The 19,478-nt window shown below is 39.5% G+C and overlaps 1 protein-coding gene across 1 annotated transcript; it reads right to left on the bottom strand.

The window, feature by feature from the left end:
- Nucleotides 1-16,432: 16,432 nt before the first annotated feature.
- LOC143036018 (serine/threonine-protein kinase Chk1-like) lies at nt 16,433-17,398 on the bottom strand. Its single transcript, XM_076203276.1, has one exon. The coding sequence runs from the start codon at nt 17,396-17,398 to the stop codon at nt 16,433-16,435; it is 966 nt and encodes a 321-aa protein (XP_076059391.1).
- Between the last annotated feature and the right edge of the window lie 2,080 nt (nt 17,399-19,478).

Below are 19,478 nucleotides of genomic sequence, written 5' to 3'. Positions count from 1 at the left end.
TCCCATAAGCCTTCCCAACTACTACATTCACACTTGTCACCTTTTCCCTTGTAAAGAGGAACTATACAGGCACTCTTCCAGTCCTCCGGCACTCTACCCTCTCTCCAGCAAACATTAAATAACCTCACCAGCCAGTCCACCATCACTGTACCTCCTTTTTTCAGACATTCTGCATGGCATCCATCCAGACCAGGTGCCTTACCTGCTTTCATCATCTTAACAACTGCCCTCACTTCATCCTTCCTTATTTCTCCTCCATTTTCCTCACTCATCACTCTCATTTTCTTCGCATTTCCCACTGCAACTATCTTTCCCTCCCTATCCTCCACATTTAGCAACTCCCTAAAATATTCTGCCCATCTCCCCCTTACTGCCTTCTCTTCCATTATCATCTCTCCATCTTCACCTTTTACCTTTTCTTCTCTACTTGATTCGCCTCCTCTTCCTCTCTTAATTTCTTTCCAAAACATCTTTTTATTACTTTCAAAATTTTCTGTCATACTCTTACCCCATTTCACATCTACCCTCCTCTTTGCCTTCTTTACCTTTTGCTTTACTTCTCTTTTCTTTTCTTTGTACCTCTCATATGACTCCCTCGTCCTATTTTGTAACCAATCTGTGAAAGCTCGCTTCTTCTCTTCTACAGCATTCTTTGTTTCCTCATCCCGCCATTCACTACCCTTCCTTTCTATTTGTTGCAGGCGGAGCTTCTGGGTACTAAAGAAGATGACGCGCAGATAACTCCGGGAGAGCTCGAAGAGGGAAAAGGACTCCAAGACCTGGAAACTACGGTCTCCCAAGGGACTACGGAGTCGTCAGAACCCTCCGAAAGGGACATTGTGTTCCTTGAGTCCTTCACGCCCACCGAGACCAGGGAGCTTCGTCGGCCGAAGACGGTCTCCATCGACTCCACAAGCGATCTCGAAGATCAGGAGTCGCCGCCCGCGCAAAGCGGAGGTCTCTGGGACTGCCTCTGTTTTTGTAAAAGATTCTTCTGAGGGCGCGGATTGCGAGGCTTGCAGTATTATTGTCTTCTCAACAGTTTAAACGAGGTCCGTCACAGTGTTCTCTGCTCAAAGCTTGGGCTTACTTCTGCGCGGGGCACAACTTGATCAAATCTGTCAAACAGGCTTAAAACCGGCACTGTTTACCTCTCCAGACCCCTTAGGACTCCACACAACACTTACACATGCAAGGTCTTGGCTCTCCTGATTCCTACTACGGACTCCCCGCGCCTCCTGCCTCCCCTCAGCTGAATAAAACCCAGTTTGGGTCGCCAGGCGGTCACAGGGTCGCACTCCCTTGCGCAGCTCCTTGACACTTTACTCCCACTTGAACCATTTCGACCAACTTCATTGACTCTGCTTACGGAAGCGAACGGTAGATTTTGTAGGTGAGCCCGTAGGCCTACCTTAAGCAGAAGACAAGGTCAGAATCTACTCTAGATCTAATGGGAGAAATCATTCGCCAGGTCTGGTGAAAAGATTGAAAGTACAGTACAGCCCGTGATGAAAGGATGAATGAATAACGCATAGGGCGCCCTGTGACCAGGAACCCACCCATTCCCTAGATTGCTCTTCAGGTAGTGGTGGGGAGCGGGGAGGGTGGTGACGTTGTTCACAAGAGCGAGTTTGGGTAGGAGATTGTGTGGTCATGTTAGGTCAAGTTAAATGAGTCTAAGTTAGGCCAGACTAGGTTAGGTTAACCGAGTAGTCACTTGAATGGTTTTCCTGTGGTGGTAGGTGTTGCACGACTCTGTTCGTTCAGATTTGGAGGACCATTTCGTCCTTAATCGTCGCCTTGTGGCTGACGCCAGGGGATTTCATTCGGGTCGAGTTAACCCCACTCGTCGTGCTAGTCGTTAGTGCGTCCGTCTATTCCGTGTCGTGTGGGTGGGTCACCCCTTCCTCGTGCTCTGGATGCTCCCACTCCCCCCCCTCCCCCCCTCTCTCTCTCTCTCTCTCTCTCTCTCTCTCTCTCTCTCTGTGTAAGAGGCCGGTAGTGTACGAATGGAAATGAGCTAGGGCATTAGAATAATTCAGACTCGACGCCTGCTCGAGGGCGACGTTATGTCTATGTAAACACACTGACGGTGGTGACTGTTTTATTAGCGTGACCGAGCGGTCCAACCCTACAGAAAGTGAAATAATTTGTGAACCCAACTCAGAAGTTCAGGAAATCCCAGAGATTACTAAATTATCAACCACAGATGCCTTGAGAATTGCAGATTGCGGATTAACAAGGTCGACATTGTTACATCCCATGTCAATTAATAAGGTTGAAGTGTGTTTGAAAGGAATCAATGTAGACTCTGAAGTAATTACAGTCCCAGAATCAGTTAAACTTAAAGGATTGAAGTGGGACTCAGGGATTTATAAGACAAATAAGAACAGAGTAGAAGTATTAGTAATTAATACTATGAATAAAGAGATAGTTTTAAAGAAAGGTACACAAATAGGATGTATTCAGGTGTGTACTAAACCTATTAAGATTTTAAATGAGAATAGTGAGGAGATAGAATTACCAACTTCATCAATTTGTTCAGTTCAAGAAGGCATAGACTTAAGAAATAGATATAAAGAATTATTACAATCAACTAATTGCCCTGAGTTGGATGAAGCTTTATTTGCTTTGCTTATGAAACATAAAAAAGCAATTGCTTTGCCGGGGGACGCCTTAGGCAAAACAACTGTTTTAAAACATCACATTAAGTTAAAACCAGGAACACAACCTATCTACATACCAGCCTACAGAGTTCCTCACTCTAAATTAGCTGTAGTAGATAAACTCATCACTGAAATGCTATCACAGGATATTATTGAACATAGTAAAAGCGAGTGGAATTTTCCGTTGATCTTAGTACCAAAGTCTGATGGGACTATGCGACCAGTTATTGATTACAGGGAATTGAATAAGCACGCCATTCGTGACAGGTTACCATTACCCATTATCGGTGACATTTTGAGAAGTTTGGGAACTGAGAATAGATATTTTAGTACTATAGATATCAAATCAACTTTTTGGGAAATAGAATTGCATGAAGATTCAAGAGAGTTCACAGCATTTTCTACTACAACAGGACATTATGAGTTCAAGAGAATGCCATTTGGGTTATTTAATAGTCCATTAACTTACATGAGATTAATGAATACTATTCTAGATGGATTGTTAGGAAACACTGCCAGTGTATTTCTAGATGACATTTTAATAGTTTCTCAGACTGCAGGGGAGCACTTTAAGAAATTAGATTTGATATTCTCAAGACTAGGAGAAGCTGGGTTAAAAGTAAAACTTGAAAAATGTAAGTTCTTGCAAGACAGTGTCATTTACTTAGGACATAAGATAGACAGACACGGGCTGAGTACAGTAAATTCAAAGGTTGACGCTGTCAAGAATTTTCCAGTTCCGACCAATGTAGACAAGGTTAGGAGCTTTTTGGGATTAACAGGATATTATAGAAAATTCATTCAAAGTTATGCTGACATTGCTAATCCACTAAGTTCATTGTTAAGAAAGGACTCAAAGTTCATATGGGGACCTGCGCAACAGCAAGCTTTTGACAAGTTGAAAGATAAACTCACGAGTTCACCTATTTTAATTTTTCCCGACTATGAAAAAGAATTCATTCTTTGTACTGATGCGTCTGACATAGGATTAGGAGGCATACTAATGCAAGAGAGAAATGGAACTTTGAAACCCATAGCTTACACATCCAGACTTTGTAATAGTGCGGAGAGAAACTATTCTATAACTGAAAGAGAAACTTTAGCAGTAATTTATTCTTTAGAAAGTTTTAGGGATATGATACTAGGGTATCCCATCAGAGTCTGGACTGATCACACAGCTATTCAGAACTTATTTAAGCATAAGAATCTTAGAGGCAGACTTGCTAGATGGTTTGCGATACTCCAGTGCTATGAAGTTCAATTTGAATATATTCCGGGTAGAAGGAATGTAGCAGATTCACTTTCTAGAAACATTAGTCAACCAATGACTGGGACTGGGTTGATTAATTTTGTTTGTAGTATAGAAGAATTAGTAACTTTAGATGAAGAAATGTTAATAAGAGAACAGAGAAATTATGAGACATGTGATTCAATAATCAAGCATTTGATGAACCCAAGAGGAGATCCTCCAAAGCTACCAAAGGGGTATAAGATAGAGGAATTTCATTTGATTAATGGAATATTGTATAGGAAAACATTTGTAAATGGGAAAGATATTTCTAGAGGTCAAGTAAATCAGTTGGTTATACCACAAACTCTGGTAAATGAGATATTGAAGTTACTTCATGATAGTGATTGTAGTTCACATCCTGGAAAGGATAAAACTTATAGACAAGCACAACTTAAATACTTTTGGCCAGGAATGAAGAAAACTATATATGATTATATAGAAAAGTGTGTAAACTGTGTAAAGGTGAAGGGAAATACACCAAAACCTGCTCCTATACTCACCTATCCCATTCCACAGAAACCTTGGGAAAGAGTTCACATGGATACATTGGAATTACCAATGTCCGAGAATGGCTTTAAATACCTATTTGTTGCTATTGATTATTTTTCAAGATTTTGTATATTACAACCCATAATCAATAAGAAAGCTTAAACTATTGCTTCCGTAATCTATGACCAGATAATCTGTAACTTTACTACACCTAACATCCTAGTTTCAGATAATGGGACTGAATTTAATAACAAAATCTTGGAAAATCTATGTAATGTATTCCACATCAAGAAAGTCAATATACTCGTTAACCATCCCCAAAGTAATGGAGTAGTAGAAAGGTTAAACAAAAAGATAATTATATGTCTTAGAACCCTAATAAGTCCTCATAGTGTAACTTGGGATACTTGGATTCCTTGTGTTAAGTGTACCCTGAACAATCAAATTAATGTAGCAACTGGTGATACACCTCATTTTATAATTTTTGGGGAAGACAAAACTCTGCCATATGAAATGTTGACTGCAGAGCAAAAACCCATATATGATATGGATGATTATATAACCAATAGGATAAATACTCTTCAAAGTATTCACCAAAGAGTTAGGAAACATATGCAGGTGTATTCACAAGAGATGAAGGAACAACAACACAAAATAGCTCATAAACTAGAACTGAAAATTGGGGAATTAGTAATGGTCAAACTAACCTCACCCAATAATAAACTTTCACCAAGGTACACTGGTCCATATAGGGTAATTGATTCTGCAGGTGGAAACAAGTTTAAACTTAATCATTTAGAATCAAGAGAAGAATTGATAGGACATTTAGATGACATAAGGAAAATTAGCTTGCAGATCTATGAAGATGATTATAGTAATACTTTGTGCATAAATATTAATAACCCTGGAGAATATGGAGAATATTATAATGATATTTTTCAAGAGTTGAACATTAATCTTGATGTATTTTACAGATAGTATTGACCATTTGTATGTAATTGGGAGGGGAGACCTAAACAACTGGAACTTGGTGTCAAGCAGATACATGGAAACCTAAAACCTAGGATCTGCTGTGGTCAGACTTGGAACCTTAAGGACTTAAGGACCTCTCATCTGAGTACATACAATGAGTATTGTGATAATTTTAAAGTAATAAGACTGTCTTTGAAAATGAAGTGTGTTGAAAAAAAAATGAATATTGAACAAGAAGAGACACTCAAACTCTAGATTAGTGTGTTTTGCAAATTAATTGCTATTGAAAAGATGATAAACCATTCAGAATTTAAAGTTAGTGCTCATAGTGAATTTTCTAATCAATTACATCCTTTCTTTTGTGTTCCGAGAAGCTTCGCATGAACTCTCTGGTTAGGAATATGTCTGTTATGAACAATTGTCATTACCAACGAATTTTGGTAGACCTCATTGTAACATACAAGGATCTCATTACCTGTTTTTCCCTAACAAGACCAAGGTATCAATAAATTGTCCCGGGTTGAGTCCTAAATTGGATTTGGTTGAAGGTCTTGTCTCTATTCAAGATAACTGCGAATTGCATGCAGACACTATTTCCACCATTTCTAATACCCTTAATACAATGCATATAACCGAGGACACCTACATTTCAACCTTCAACTTCACATTGCCTGAAAACTCTCCTCCCTTGAAAATTAAGAGAAGACCATTGTCAAGATCTCCCTCAAATGATTTACATATACTACCAATCCTTATCATACCCTTACTTTCAGTGTTAGTGGCAGCACTGATTGCCTTTGTTGTATTCCGGAGATTGGCTCTGTCAAAGCAAATCAACCATGTAACCGCTTAATTCAATACCTTATATATATTGAGATGCATGTTATTCACATTTATAGGTATTATGTTTAGGTATTATTCCCAATTTATTGCATGAATGATGTATTTTGGAGGGTAGCTTAACAATTACGCAAGGGTAGATTAGCTTATTCTAGAAATATATTAGTGAGCCTGTAAGAGGGAAATAAGAAATTGGTCGGGACGACCAAGGGTAGCTGCCGAGCCCTGTAAGAGGCCGGTAGTGTACGAATGGAAATGAGCTAGGGCATTAGAATAATTCAGACTCGACGCCTGCTCGAGGGCGACGTTATGTCTATGTAAACACACCGACGGTGGTGACTGTTTTATAATCGATGATGTAATCAAAACTCTGTAAGCGCAGGTTAGCTTCGTTTGACTAATGCTGAGGTAAACGATATTGCTAGTGGCATTGTAATGGCTTTCCGGGTTGGTGCAAGGTGGAGAAGGAGAAAAAAACTATTGGTGCATGAATTAAAAGTCACGCCCATAAGGAGTGACATTTACTTCAGAAGTCACCGGAGATTGGATTGGAAAAATTAGTGACGTCAGACGAAGGTAGCTTAGCGTAGGATACGGGATCTCGTCAGAGGATCAAGAGACGATCTAGAGAGACGATCTAGAGACGATCTAGAGAGACGATCGAGAGAGGATCTAGAGAGACGATGTAGAGACGAGAGAAAGAGATCCTGAGTGTAACAAGAAGGTGAAATTACAGTGAAAGAAGAAAGAAAATTCACCACCCTTTTATTAACCCAAAGGACGAGAGAACTAGGCACGGGGCCTAGAAAATAGTGAGACTACAGGAAATACAAGGCATTGGGCCTACTGCTTAAGAGGAACTTGAATATTTAGTGAAACTCACGTAAAGAAGGCAAGGGGCCTTGAGACGAGTGGTATTACAAGTCAAATATACGTGTATGGTCGACGACCGACAGCGGTGGTGACAGTGGTGACAAGGGGTGGTGAAAGTGGTGAACAGCGGTGCGACGAACGAACTGAGTGTTAAACACCTCCGAAGAGAAGTGGCGCAAGAAGTCTACGGGAACAAGACAACCAAAATCAAGAGTGTATTAGTTCCAAGACGACTACGAGAGAAATCTACAACTTCAAGTAACTGCTACGATGGGAACAAGCATTCTTCAAGATTCTTCAAGGTGATCATCATCTACAAGGCGGTCTTCAAGGCAGAGTGTGTGATGGAGGAGGAACAACGTCGTTGACGAATGACAAGACCGTAGAAGGACGTCAAAACAGACATTGACATCACGAAGCGACATCGCAAGCAGCCAGGCTAAAGCAAGGTATTAGTAATAAGTATGAGTACCCCTCAGAATTCTAACGTGTTGAGACACGAAATTCACACATCAAATACAAATATTCCAAAATTCACAGGAGAGTCTAACACATATGGTGTAAACAAGTTCCTCAACCTCATAGACACTCTTATAGTTAGTAAAAACATTACCAATGAGAATCGTAAGATTGAGATTCTCAAGGAGAATATAGATCCAGAGCATGGAAGGGCGAGGTTTGTCATTAACTTCCAGCAAATGGAAGAAATTAATCAATATGATAATTACAAAACGACCTTTCTCAAACATTTCATGTCCAAATGTGATCAGGATCCTATTAGATCATTGGTAAAAATGATTAAGGAAGTTAGGACAAGTGAAACTGACACAGAGTACTTAGCTAGATTAGATAGATGGTCAAAAGACATGAATTCTATCTTGAAAGATTCAGACTGGATAGAAAGATCTAGTGAGAAGATGAAAATCTCACAGGTAATCAAATTGATTACATTTAGCTTATTGGCAAAGAATTCTGATGACTTAACAGCAGAAAGGCTGTACAAGGATCTAAAATCAAATATAAGTTTAGGAGAAGTAGATTATCTTCTTCAAGGATACAGTGAGACCAGAACAATAAACCCATATGTAATGCCTATAAATCAACAAAGCCAATATAGGAACTCTAGAGAGTTTAAGAAAACAGAAGTAGGACATAGGCGGCATGCTAGAAGTCCATCTAGGGATAGAGATACCAGAATCCTATGTTTTAATTGTAATGCATGGGGACACAAAGCACAAGAATGTTTTTATGGGATTATTTGCAGAAATTGCAAATACGAAGGTCACAATGAGTATCAATGTAGGAACCCTCCATTCTGTATTTATCATAATAAAATCGGACACAGAACTCATGAGTGCCGGAATTTTCGGGTACCCCCAGGGCTAAGAAGAAAACCCCCAGACACAGAATAAACAATTTCAGACCTCCCCATATATATACCGATAGGCGGTATTGTGTTAAATATGGGAATGCAAGGGAGATGAAAGAAACTGACAAACTGATAATTACTGTTGGTAAAACTTCTGTAGGACCTCTCATTGCGGGTAAAGTGTTCAATAAGCCTATTCAAATTTTTATTGATACAGGGTCTGTAGTTAATGTAATTACTAGTAAAGTTTTAAACCAGTTGAACCCAGGAGTGAAAATGTTGGAACCAATCCGTTACACATTGCAAGGTGTAACTGGAAATCAGTTAAAAACATTAGGTAAGATTGAGCTAGAAGTTGCCTTATATACAAATGAACAATTGTACATCCCAGTGATAGTGGTAGAAGAGTCTGTTTTTCCAGGAGATTTATTGATAGGATTTGCAACTATGAGAAAAGAAAACATGGTAATTTGTCCTGCTGACTTAGGAATTTTAGTGAAGTCACAGTTAATCCCATTCTTAAATCAACCAGACTTAAGACCAGTGACAGGAATCAATGAATCCTTAGATAACATTTCTATCCTAGATAGCGTGACCGAGCGGTCCAACCCTACAGAAAGTGAAATAATTTGTGAACCCAACTCAGAAGTTCAGGAAATCCCAGAGATTACTAAATTATCAACCACAGATGCCTTGAGAATTGCAGATTGCGGATTAACAAGGTCGACATTGTTACATCCCATGTCAATTAATAAGGTTGAAGTGTGTTTGAAAGGAATCAATGTAGACTCTGAAGTAATTACAGTCCCAGAATCAGTTAAACTTAAAGGATTGAAGTGGGACTCAGGGATTTATAAGACAAATAAGAACAGAGTAGAAGTATTAGTAATTAATACTATGAATAAAGAGATAGTTTTAAAGAAAGGTACACAAATAGGATGTATTCAGGTGTGTACTAAACCTATTAAGATTTTAAATGAGAATAGTGAGGAGATAGAATTACCAACTTCATCAATTTGTTCAGTTCAAGAAGGCATAGACTTAAGAAATAGATATAAAGAATTATTACAATCAACTAATTGCCCTGAGTTGGATGAAGCTTTATTTGCTTTGCTTATGAAACATAAAAAAGCAATTGCTTTGCCGGGGGACGCCTTAGGCAAAACAACTGTTTTAAAACATCACATTAAGTTAAAACCAGGAACACAACCTATCTACATACCAGCCTACAGAGTTCCTCACTCTAAATTAGCTGTAGTAGATAAACTCATCACTGAAATGCTATCACAGGATATTATTGAACATAGTAAAAGCGAGTGGAATTTTCCGTTGATCTTAGTACCAAAGTCTGATGGGACTATGCGACCAGTTATTGATTACAGGGAATTGAATAAGCACGCCATTCGTGACAGGTTACCATTACCCATTATCGGTGACATTTTGAGAAGTTTGGGAACTGAGAATAGATATTTTAGTACTATAGATATCAAATCAACTTTTTGGTAAATAGAATTGCATGAAGATTCAAGAGAGTTCACAGCATTTTCTACTACAACAGGACATTATGAGTTCAAGAGAATGCCATTTGGGTTATTTAATAGTCCATTAACTTACATGAGATTAATGAATACTATTCTAGATGGATTGTTAGGAAACACTGCCAGTGTATTTCTAGATGACATTTTAATAGTTTCTCAGACTGCAGGGGAGCACTTTAAGAAATTAGATTTGATATTCTCAAGACTAGGAGAAGCTGGGTTAAAAGTAAAACTTGAAAAATGTAAGTTCTTGCAAGACAGTGTCATTTACTTAGGACATAAGATAGACAGACACGGGCTGAGTACAGTAAATTCAAAGGTTGACGCTGTCAAGAATTTTCCAGTTCCGACCAATGTAGACAAGGTTAGGAGCTTTTTGGGATTAACAGGATATTATAGAAAATTCATTCAAAGTTATGCTGACATTGCTAATCCACTAAGTTCATTGTTAAGAAAGGACTCAAAGTTCATATGGGGACCTGCGCAACAGCAAGCTTTTGACAAGTTGAAAGATAAACTCACGAGTTCACCTATTTTAATTTTTCCCGACTATGAAAAAGAATTCATTCTTTGTACTGATGCGTCTGACATAGGATTAGGAGGCATACTAATGCAAGAGAGAAATGGAACTTTGAAACCCATAGCTTACACATCCAGACTTTTGTAATAGTGCGGAGAGAAACTATTCTATAACTGAAAGAGAAACTTTAGCAGTAATTTATTCTTTAGAAAGTTTTAGGGATATGATACTAGGGTATCCCATCAGAGTCTGGACTGATCACACAGCTATTCAGAACTTATTTAAGCATAAGAATCTTAGAGGCAGACTTGCTAGATGGTTTGCGATACTCCAGTGCTATGAAGTTCAATTTGAATATATTCCGGGTAGAAGGAATGTAGCAGATTCACTTTCTAGAAACATTAGTCAACCAATGACTGGGACTGGGTTGATTAATTTTGTTTGTAGTATAGAAGAATTAGTAACTTTAGATGAAGAAATGTTAATAAGAGAACAGAGAAATGATGAGACATGTGATTCAATAATCAAGCATTTGATGAACCCAAGAGGAGATCCTCCAAAGCTACGAAAGGGGTATAAGATAGAGGAATTTCATTTGATTAATGGAATATTGTATAGGAAAACATTTGTAAATGGGAAAGATATTTCTAGAGGTCAAGTAAATCAGTTGGTTATACCACAAACTCTGGTAAATGAGATATTGAAGTTACTTCATGATAGTGATTGTAGTTCACATCCTGGAAAGGATAAAACTTATAGACAAGCACAACTTAAATACTTTTGGCCAGGAATGAAGAAAACTATATATGATTATATAGAAAAGTGTGTAAACTGTGTAAAGGTGAAGGGAAATACACCAAAACCTGCTCCTATACTCACCTATCCCATTCCACAGAAACCTTGGGAAAGAGTTCACATGGATACATTGGAATTACCAATGTCCGAGAATGGCTTTAAATACCTATTTGTTGCTATTGATTATTTTTCAAGATTTTGTATATTACAACCCATAATCAATAAGAAAGCTTAAACTATTGCTTCCGTAATCTATGACCAGATAATCTGTAACTTTACTACACCTAACATCCTAGTTTCAGATAATGGGACTGAATTTAATAACAAAATCTTGGAAAATCTATGTAATGTATTCCACATCAAGAAAGTCAATATACTCGTTAACCATCCCCAAAGTAATGGAGTAGTAGAAAGGTTAAACAAAAAGATAATTATATGTCTTAGAACCCTAATAAGTCCTCATAGTGTAACTTGGGATACTTGGATTCCTTGTGTTAAGTGTACCCTGAACAATCAAATTAATGTAGCAACTGGTGATACACCTCATTTTATAATTTTTGGGGAAGACAAAACTCTGCCATATGAAATGTTGACTGCAGAGCAAAAACCCATATATGATATGGATGATTATATAACCAATAGGATAAATACTCTTCAAAGTATTCACCAAAGAGTTAGGAAACATATGCAGGTGTATTCACAAGAGATGAAGGAACAACAACACAAAATAGCTCATAAACTAGAACTGAAAATTGGGGAATTAGTAATGGTCAAACTAACCTCACCCAATAATAAACTTTCACCAAGGTACACTGGTCCATATAGGGTAATTGATTCTGCAGGTGGAAACAAGTTTAAACTTAATCATTTAGAATCAAGAGAAGAATTGATAGGACATTTAGATGACATAAGGAAAATTAGCTTGCAGATCTATGAAGATGATTATAGTAATACTTTGTGCATAAATATTAATAACCCTGGAGAATATGGAGAATATTATAATGATATTTTTCAAGAGTTGAACATTAATCTTGATGTATTTTACAGATAGTATTGACCATTTGTATGTAATTGGGAGGGGAGACCTAAACAACTGGAACTTGGTGTCAAGCAGATACATGGAAACCTAAAACCTAGGATCTGCTGTGGTCAGACTTGGAACCTTAAGGACTTAAGGACCTCTCATCTGAGTACATACAATGAGTATTGTGATAATTTTAAAGTAATAAGACTGTCTTTGAAAATGAAGTGTGTTGAAAAAAAAATGAATATTGAACAAGAAGAGACACTCAAACTCTAGATTAGTGTGTTTTGCAAATTAATTGCTATTGAAAAGATGATAAACCATTCAGAATTTAAAGTTAGTGCTCATAGTGAATTTTCTAATCAATTACATCCTTTCTTTTGTGTTCCGAGAAGCTTCGCATGAACTCTCTGGTTAGGAATATGTCTGTTATGAACAATTGTCATTACCAACGAATTTTGGTAGACCAGATCCCTCATTGTAACATACAAGGATCTCATTACCTGTTTTTCCCTAACAAGACCAAAGGTATCAATAAATTGTCTCGGGTTGAGTCCTAAATTGGATTTGGTTGAAGGTCTTGTCTCTATTCAAGATAACTGCGAATTGCATGCAGACACTATTTCCACCATTTCTAATACCCTTAATACAATGCATATAACCGAGGACACCTACATTTCAACCTTCAACTTCACATTGCCTGAAAACTCTCCTCCCTTGAAAATTAAGAGAAGACCATTGTCAAGATCTCCCTCAAATGATTTACATATACTACCAATCCTTATCATACCCTTACTTTCAGTGTTAGTGGCAGCACTGATTGCCTTTGTTGTATTCCGGAGATTGGCTCTGTCAAAGCAAATCAACCATGTAACCGCTTAATTCAATACCTTATATATATTGAGATGCATGTTATTCACATTTATAGGTATTATGTTTAGGTATTATTCCCAATTTATTGCATGAATGATGTATTTTGGAGGGTAGCTTAACAATTACGCAAGGGTAGATTAGCTTATTCTAGAAATATATTAGTGAGCCTGTAAGAGGGAAATAAGAAATTGGTCGGGACGACCAAGGGTAGCTGCCGAGCCCTGTAAGAGGCCGGTAGTGTACGAATGGAAATGAGCTAGGGCATTAGAATAATTCAGACTCGACGCCTGCTCGAGGGCGACGTTATGTCTATGTAAACACACCGACGGTGGTGACTGTTTTATAATCGATGATGTAATCAAAACTCTGTAAGCGCAGGTTAGCTTCGTTTGACTAATGCTGAGGTAAACGATATTGCTAGTGGCATTGTAATGGCTTTCCGGGTTGGTGCAAGGTGGAGAAGGAGAAAAAAACTATTGGTGCATGAATTAAAAGTCACGCCCATAAGGAGTGACATTTACTTCAGAAGTCACCGGAGATTGGATTAGAAAAATTAGTGACGTCAGACGAAGGTAGCTTAGCGTAGGATACGGGATCTCGTCAGAGGATCAAGAGACGATCTAGAGAGACGATCTAGAGACGATCTAGAGAGACGATCGAGAGAGGATCTAGAGAGACGATGTAGAGACGAGAGAAAGAGATCCTGAGTGTAACAAGGTGAAATTACAGTGAAAGAAGAAAGAAAATTCACCACCCTTTTATTAACCCAAAGGACGAGAGAACTAGGCACGGGGCCTAGAAAATAGTGAGACTACAGGAAATACAAGGCATTGGGCCTACTGCTTAAGAGGAACTTGAATATTTAGTGAAACTCACGTAAAGAAGGCAAGGGGCCTTGAGACGAGTGGTATTACAAGTCAAATATACGTGTATGGTCGACGACCGACAGCGGTGGTGACAGTGGTGACAAGGGGTGGTGAAACTCTCTCTCTCTCTCTCTCTCTCTCTCTCTCTCTCTCTCTCTCTCTCTCTCTCTCTCTCTCTCTCTCTCTCTCTCTCTCTCTCTTAGCCTTTACCTTCATGTTTTATGTGTACAAAAATATGTATCACTGTGTAATGCTCTTGTGAATATTGTAAATAATGTAAAGAATACCCAATGAAAATTGGAATAAAGGAAATCTCTCTCTCTCTCTCTCTCTCTCTCTCTCTCTCTCTCTCTCTCTCTCTCTCTCTCTCTCTCTTAGTTTTTACCTTCATGTTTTATGTGTACAAAAATATGTATCACTATGTAATGCTCTTGTGAATATTGTAAATAATGTAAAGAATACCCAATGAAAATTGGAATAAAGGAAATCTCTCTCTCTCTCTCTCTCTCTCTCTCTCTCTCTCTCTCTCTCTCTCTCTCTCTCTCTCTCTCTCTCTCTCTCTCTCTCTCTCTCTCTCTCTCTCTCTCTCTCTCTCTCTCTCTCTCTCTCTCTCTCTCTCTCTCTCTCTCTCTCTCTCTCTCTCTCTCTCTCTCTCTCTCTCTCTCTCTCTCTCTCTCTCTCTCTCTCTCTCTCTCTCTCTCTCTCTCTCTCTATATATATATATATATATATATATATATATATATACAGTATATATATATATATATATATATATATATATATATATATATATATATATATAGATCTGTCTCTCTCTACCTCTTTCTATCTCTCTCTCAGGACCGAATCTTTGTCTAGGCAGATACAAAGGAACTATGAGAAAAGAGACAACAGAGATAAGATTAGGTCCACACGATTCTAGAATGTCTATATAACATTGGCTAACCCCATTGCAATGTTGAAAGATTGAGGAGCTACGAGCTTCATAATTCCCTCAGAAGCTCACATTACCTGTCGTGAGGGTCGTTTGATTATCTGGATTTGCTAAGTCGTACTATGTTTATATAAAGCCTACTTTTTTCTCTCATTTGGGGGGAGAGGATACTTTCCCCCTTATGGAATCTGTCGTTCATTCGGTTAGATATTTTCATTTCATTTGATACACATCTACCAGAAGGCTTTTTTCCACCATTTCTGATTGATTTGGCTTACCGCCACAAACTCCCCCTGATTAGAAGGCTAGGATGGTGGCCCTTACAGACGAATTTGTAGCGTCGAATAGATGAATTATGTCCATGGTTCAACTCGCCGGTGGCAGCGTTCGAACCTCTATCACCTCGACCTTCACTGCAAGTAAAGACGCCTAACCCGATTGGCCAGCGAGCATCCTCATTTCTTAGCACTTTATATACATCTACCAAAAGGCTTTTCCCGCCATTTTATATACATCTATCAAAAGGGGTTTTCCACCTGTCCTTAAAGCTTCTTCTGGTTCCCCTCTACCATCATTCCTTCTTCACGAGCTACGAACTTGATAGTTCCTCCAGAAGCTACGTAGGGGACTTTTGCTCTTACAACTTCCCTTTCTCCCGTTTTTCCTTCTCCACCTTGTTCACCTCTACCCCATCTTCAGAGGTACACTTGTCGATCATCTTTGCAGAAGTCGTGGCCCAACTTGAGTTTCCATTATCTGTTGTGAGGTTCGCTTGATGATCTGGATTTGGTAAGTCATACTGTGTTTACACTAAGGCTTTTTTTCTTTTCTTTTTGGGGGAGTTAGGATTCTTTTCGCGTGGAATTCATCGTTCATTCAGTTACATTTTTTTTACTTTATAAACATGTATCAAAAGGTTTTTTCTACCTTACAGGAGGTGTGACCTATTTTTTCTACTTTGGGTTATTCTCATTCCATGTTAAAAGTGAATCAGTTGTCATTCCTTTAAGCAAAAGATCCTTTTCTGTCATCTGGTACTAATCAGAACAAAACGGATCGTCTCTCGACAACCAGAATAAAGAGGTCCTCCTTTAGCTTCACGAAGATCAGTAAACTTATCATTTCAGCAAAGGATTTAAGTTTTCAATATTCCTTGATATGTTTTACAAATCAGTTTGAGGGTGGAAACTCACATAATGAAAATAGACACTCACTGCACCAGGGTATTGTGAACACAACTGCATGCAATTATAGGTTTGTGGTAATATTCATTCAGCTGAGGGAAGCCTTCTGTAGCCAAAGGCTTAAGATAATAGTATGATCCTCTCAAATGTTTAATGAGAAAGGGTTCCAGGCGATATTCGTTCAAGAGCGGGACTTGCTCACTGTCCGCAGAGGCTTCTCCAGCCAGATAATCTTTTCAGGGGATCAGGTTCCAGGAGAAGACTCACAAGCGTTCTTGAGGTTTTGTTCAGTTTTTTCCAGGCTTCTTTCTTATATATCCCCTTGTTCTTCTCGGCCCACCTTCTGTAATTCTTATCCTTGGGGTCTGCCTTTGCCCAGGGCTTTCTTCTGGTCATCATGTTGAAGAAGATGACGCCACAAGCCCACACGTCGACAGGAGGGCCAAGGTAGCTCTTCTCGTGGCACTGTAGTACTTCCGGTGCCATGTAAGGTCTAGTGCCCACCTTTCCAGACAGTCGGGTTTCTTCGCCGTTCTTAATGAAGAGACAGGCAAGACCGAAGTCAGAGATCTTTAAGACCTTATCTTTGGTCACAAGAAGGTTGTCTGGCTTCAGATCTCTGTGAGCGACGCCTCTCGAGTGTATGTATTTGACGCCGTCCAACAGTTGTTTGAAATAAGATTTGACCTTTTTCTCACTTAGGACATTAATGTTGCTCGTCATGTTTCCTCTGGAGCAGTACTCCAGGTATAGGCACAACGTAATGACCCTCTGTTCCCAGCAAAACAGCTTGAGCACATTCGGGTGGCTCATCTGTATGTGGATCATTTCCTCCGACCTGAATCCATGTTCCGAAGGCCGGCGAGAAACGACCTTGCGAGCAATAAGCGCCTTTCTCTTTTTATTTTCGAATAAGAAAACTTTGCCAAATCCTCCTTGCCCAAGAACCCCAACTCTAGTCCAGCCTGCAGTGAATATGTAACGATTTACTGTTTCTTCGTTTTCCTTCAGGACTTTGTCGCAGTGAGTCAGGGTGGCGGGCATCGAGGCAAAGGTTGTAGTTCGGCCGAAGTCCATTCCTCTCGAAGTCGCAGTCTTTTCTTTTCGGCGGATGTTGAACTCTTGGAGGCAGCGACACAAGGCGAGAAACAGTTGGACGATCATCTTGAAGAGGTAGATTCCTACAACGACTCAAGTTCCGAGGCCCAAAGGCGATACTCGCAAAGAGTCAAGAAAATATCGCAGATATGTGGTCACTTGGTGCGCCTGGGCTGATCTTCGGAAGGACGAAGCATTTGGTAGGATCACAACATATGTACTCTCTCTCTCTCTCTCTCTCTCTCTCTCTCTCTCTCTCTCTCTCTCTTCTCTCTCTTCTCTCATCTCTATCTTCTCTCCCTCTTCTCTCTCCTCTCTCTCTCCTCTCTCTCTCACCTCTCTTCTCTCTCTCTCTGTCCCTCTCTCTCTCTCTCTCTCTCTCTCTCTCCTCTGTTTCTCTCCTCTCTCTCTTCTTCTCTCTCTCTCTCTTCTCCCTCCCTCTCTCACTCCTCTCTCTCTCTTCTCACTCCTCTCTCTCTCTCTTCTCCCTCCTCACTCTCTCTTCTCCCTCCCTCTCTCTCTCTCTCTCTCTCTCTCTCTCTCTCCTCTCTCTCTCCTCTCTCTCCCTCTCCTCTCCTCTCTCTCTCTTCTCATCTCTCTCCTCTCTCTCTCTCTCTCTCTCTCCCTCTCTTTCTCTCCTCCCTCTCTCTCCTTCTCTCTCTCTCTCTCTCTCTCTCTCTCTCTCCTCTCTCTCTCTCTCTCTCTCCTCTCTCTCTCTCTCTCTCTCTCTCTCTCTCTCTCTCTCTCTCTCTCCTCTCTCCTCTCTCTCTCTCTCTCTCCCTCTCTCCTCTCTCTCTCTCTCTCTCCTCTCTCTCTCTCTACTCTCTCTCTCTCTCTCTCTCCTCTCTCTCTCTCTCTCTCTCTCTCTCTCTCTCTCTCTCTCCTCTCTCTCTCTCTCTCTCTCCTCTCTCTCTCTCTCTCTCTCTCTCTCTCTCTCTCTCTCTCTCTCTCTCTCTCTCTCCCTCTCTCTCTCTCTCTCTCTCTCTCTCTACTCTCTCTCTCTCTCTCTCTCTCTTCTCTCTCTCTCTCTCTCTCTCTCTCTCTCTCTCTCTCTCTCTCTCTCTCTCTCTGCGCTGGTGACGTAATTGAAAGTATGTTGGCCCCGCATACGCTCAGAAGTGGGTTCGAATCTCGCACAACTCTCCAATTCCCTGCATTGACTGTTACCTGTCCTAACAGTCCAAACACATAATAGGGCAAAGTCGACGACTTAGTCCACAGCTTCGCGCCTTCCGCCTCTCTCTCTCTTTGTTTTTTCAGTCCACTTTTGCTACATTTCTCTCTCTCTCTCTTTTACTTTCTCTTCTAAGAATTTTTTTTACCCCCGTCTCTCTTTCCACTTTTTTCTCATCCTTGTTTCGCTCTCTTTTCATGTAACGTCTCCTTTTCGCCTCTCTCTCTCTCTCTCTCTCTCTCTCTCTCTCTCTCTCTCTCTCTCTCTCTCTCTCTCTCTCTCTCTCTCTCTCTCTCTCTCTCTCTCTCTCTCTCTCTCTCTCTCTCTCTCTCTTGCACTTCTACTTACATTCTACTCTTTTTTCCTGTCTAATCATCATTTCTCTTTTAATTTCACATGTATTTAAAGGGCTTGATTACATTTGTATATATATTTTTTTTCTTGACGTCCTCTTGCTTACTTTTAAGTCAGAATAAGCGTTGAACTCTTTTATCAGATAAGAATTTCACTTCAAAGTTAGAAGTTTAGCGAACATATTAACACAACTTGCATTTTTTTTTTTGTATTTATTCTCCGTGTCTGTGTTATTAATTTTAATGATATTTTGTTATCTTCTGAAAGTGTTGTTTTCTTATATAACTTATTACACCTGTTTTTTGTTTTTTAACCTGTGCGCTGATGACTTAAACTGAAGTGTGCTTGGTTGTGGGTTCGAATCCCGCACCTCTCTCCACTTCCCCCAGTGACCGTTACGTGCCCTAACAGACAAAGCTCACAGAGCAAAGAAGAAAGGCTTCGGCCGCAGGTAATCAGCACCCCCTGGAGTAGGTTCCTCACCTTCTTCTTCTTAATACAATAAATAGATAAATTAATAAGTCACCCTTAATACAGGTCTTTAAGATTTTAAAGGGAATTGACATCAAAAGTGACAAAAATTTTTACACTGAATGATAATCCGACAAGAAATAATGG

Source organism: Oratosquilla oratoria, chromosome 20 (genome assembly GCF_046742065.1).
Source record: "Oratosquilla oratoria isolate Oo_2021 chromosome 20, ASM4674206v1, whole genome shotgun sequence".
NCBI lineage: Eukaryota > Metazoa > Arthropoda > Malacostraca > Stomatopoda > Squillidae > Oratosquilla > Oratosquilla oratoria.
The sequence above is the reverse complement of the archived record's forward strand: the minus strand, read 5'-3'. Positions and strand labels throughout refer to the sequence as shown.

Coding starts and splice junctions, on each gene's coding strand:
- LOC143036018 (XM_076203276.1), bottom strand. CDS start 17,398: ATGATCGTCCAACTGTTTCTCGCCTTGTGTCGCTGCCTCCAAGAGTTC.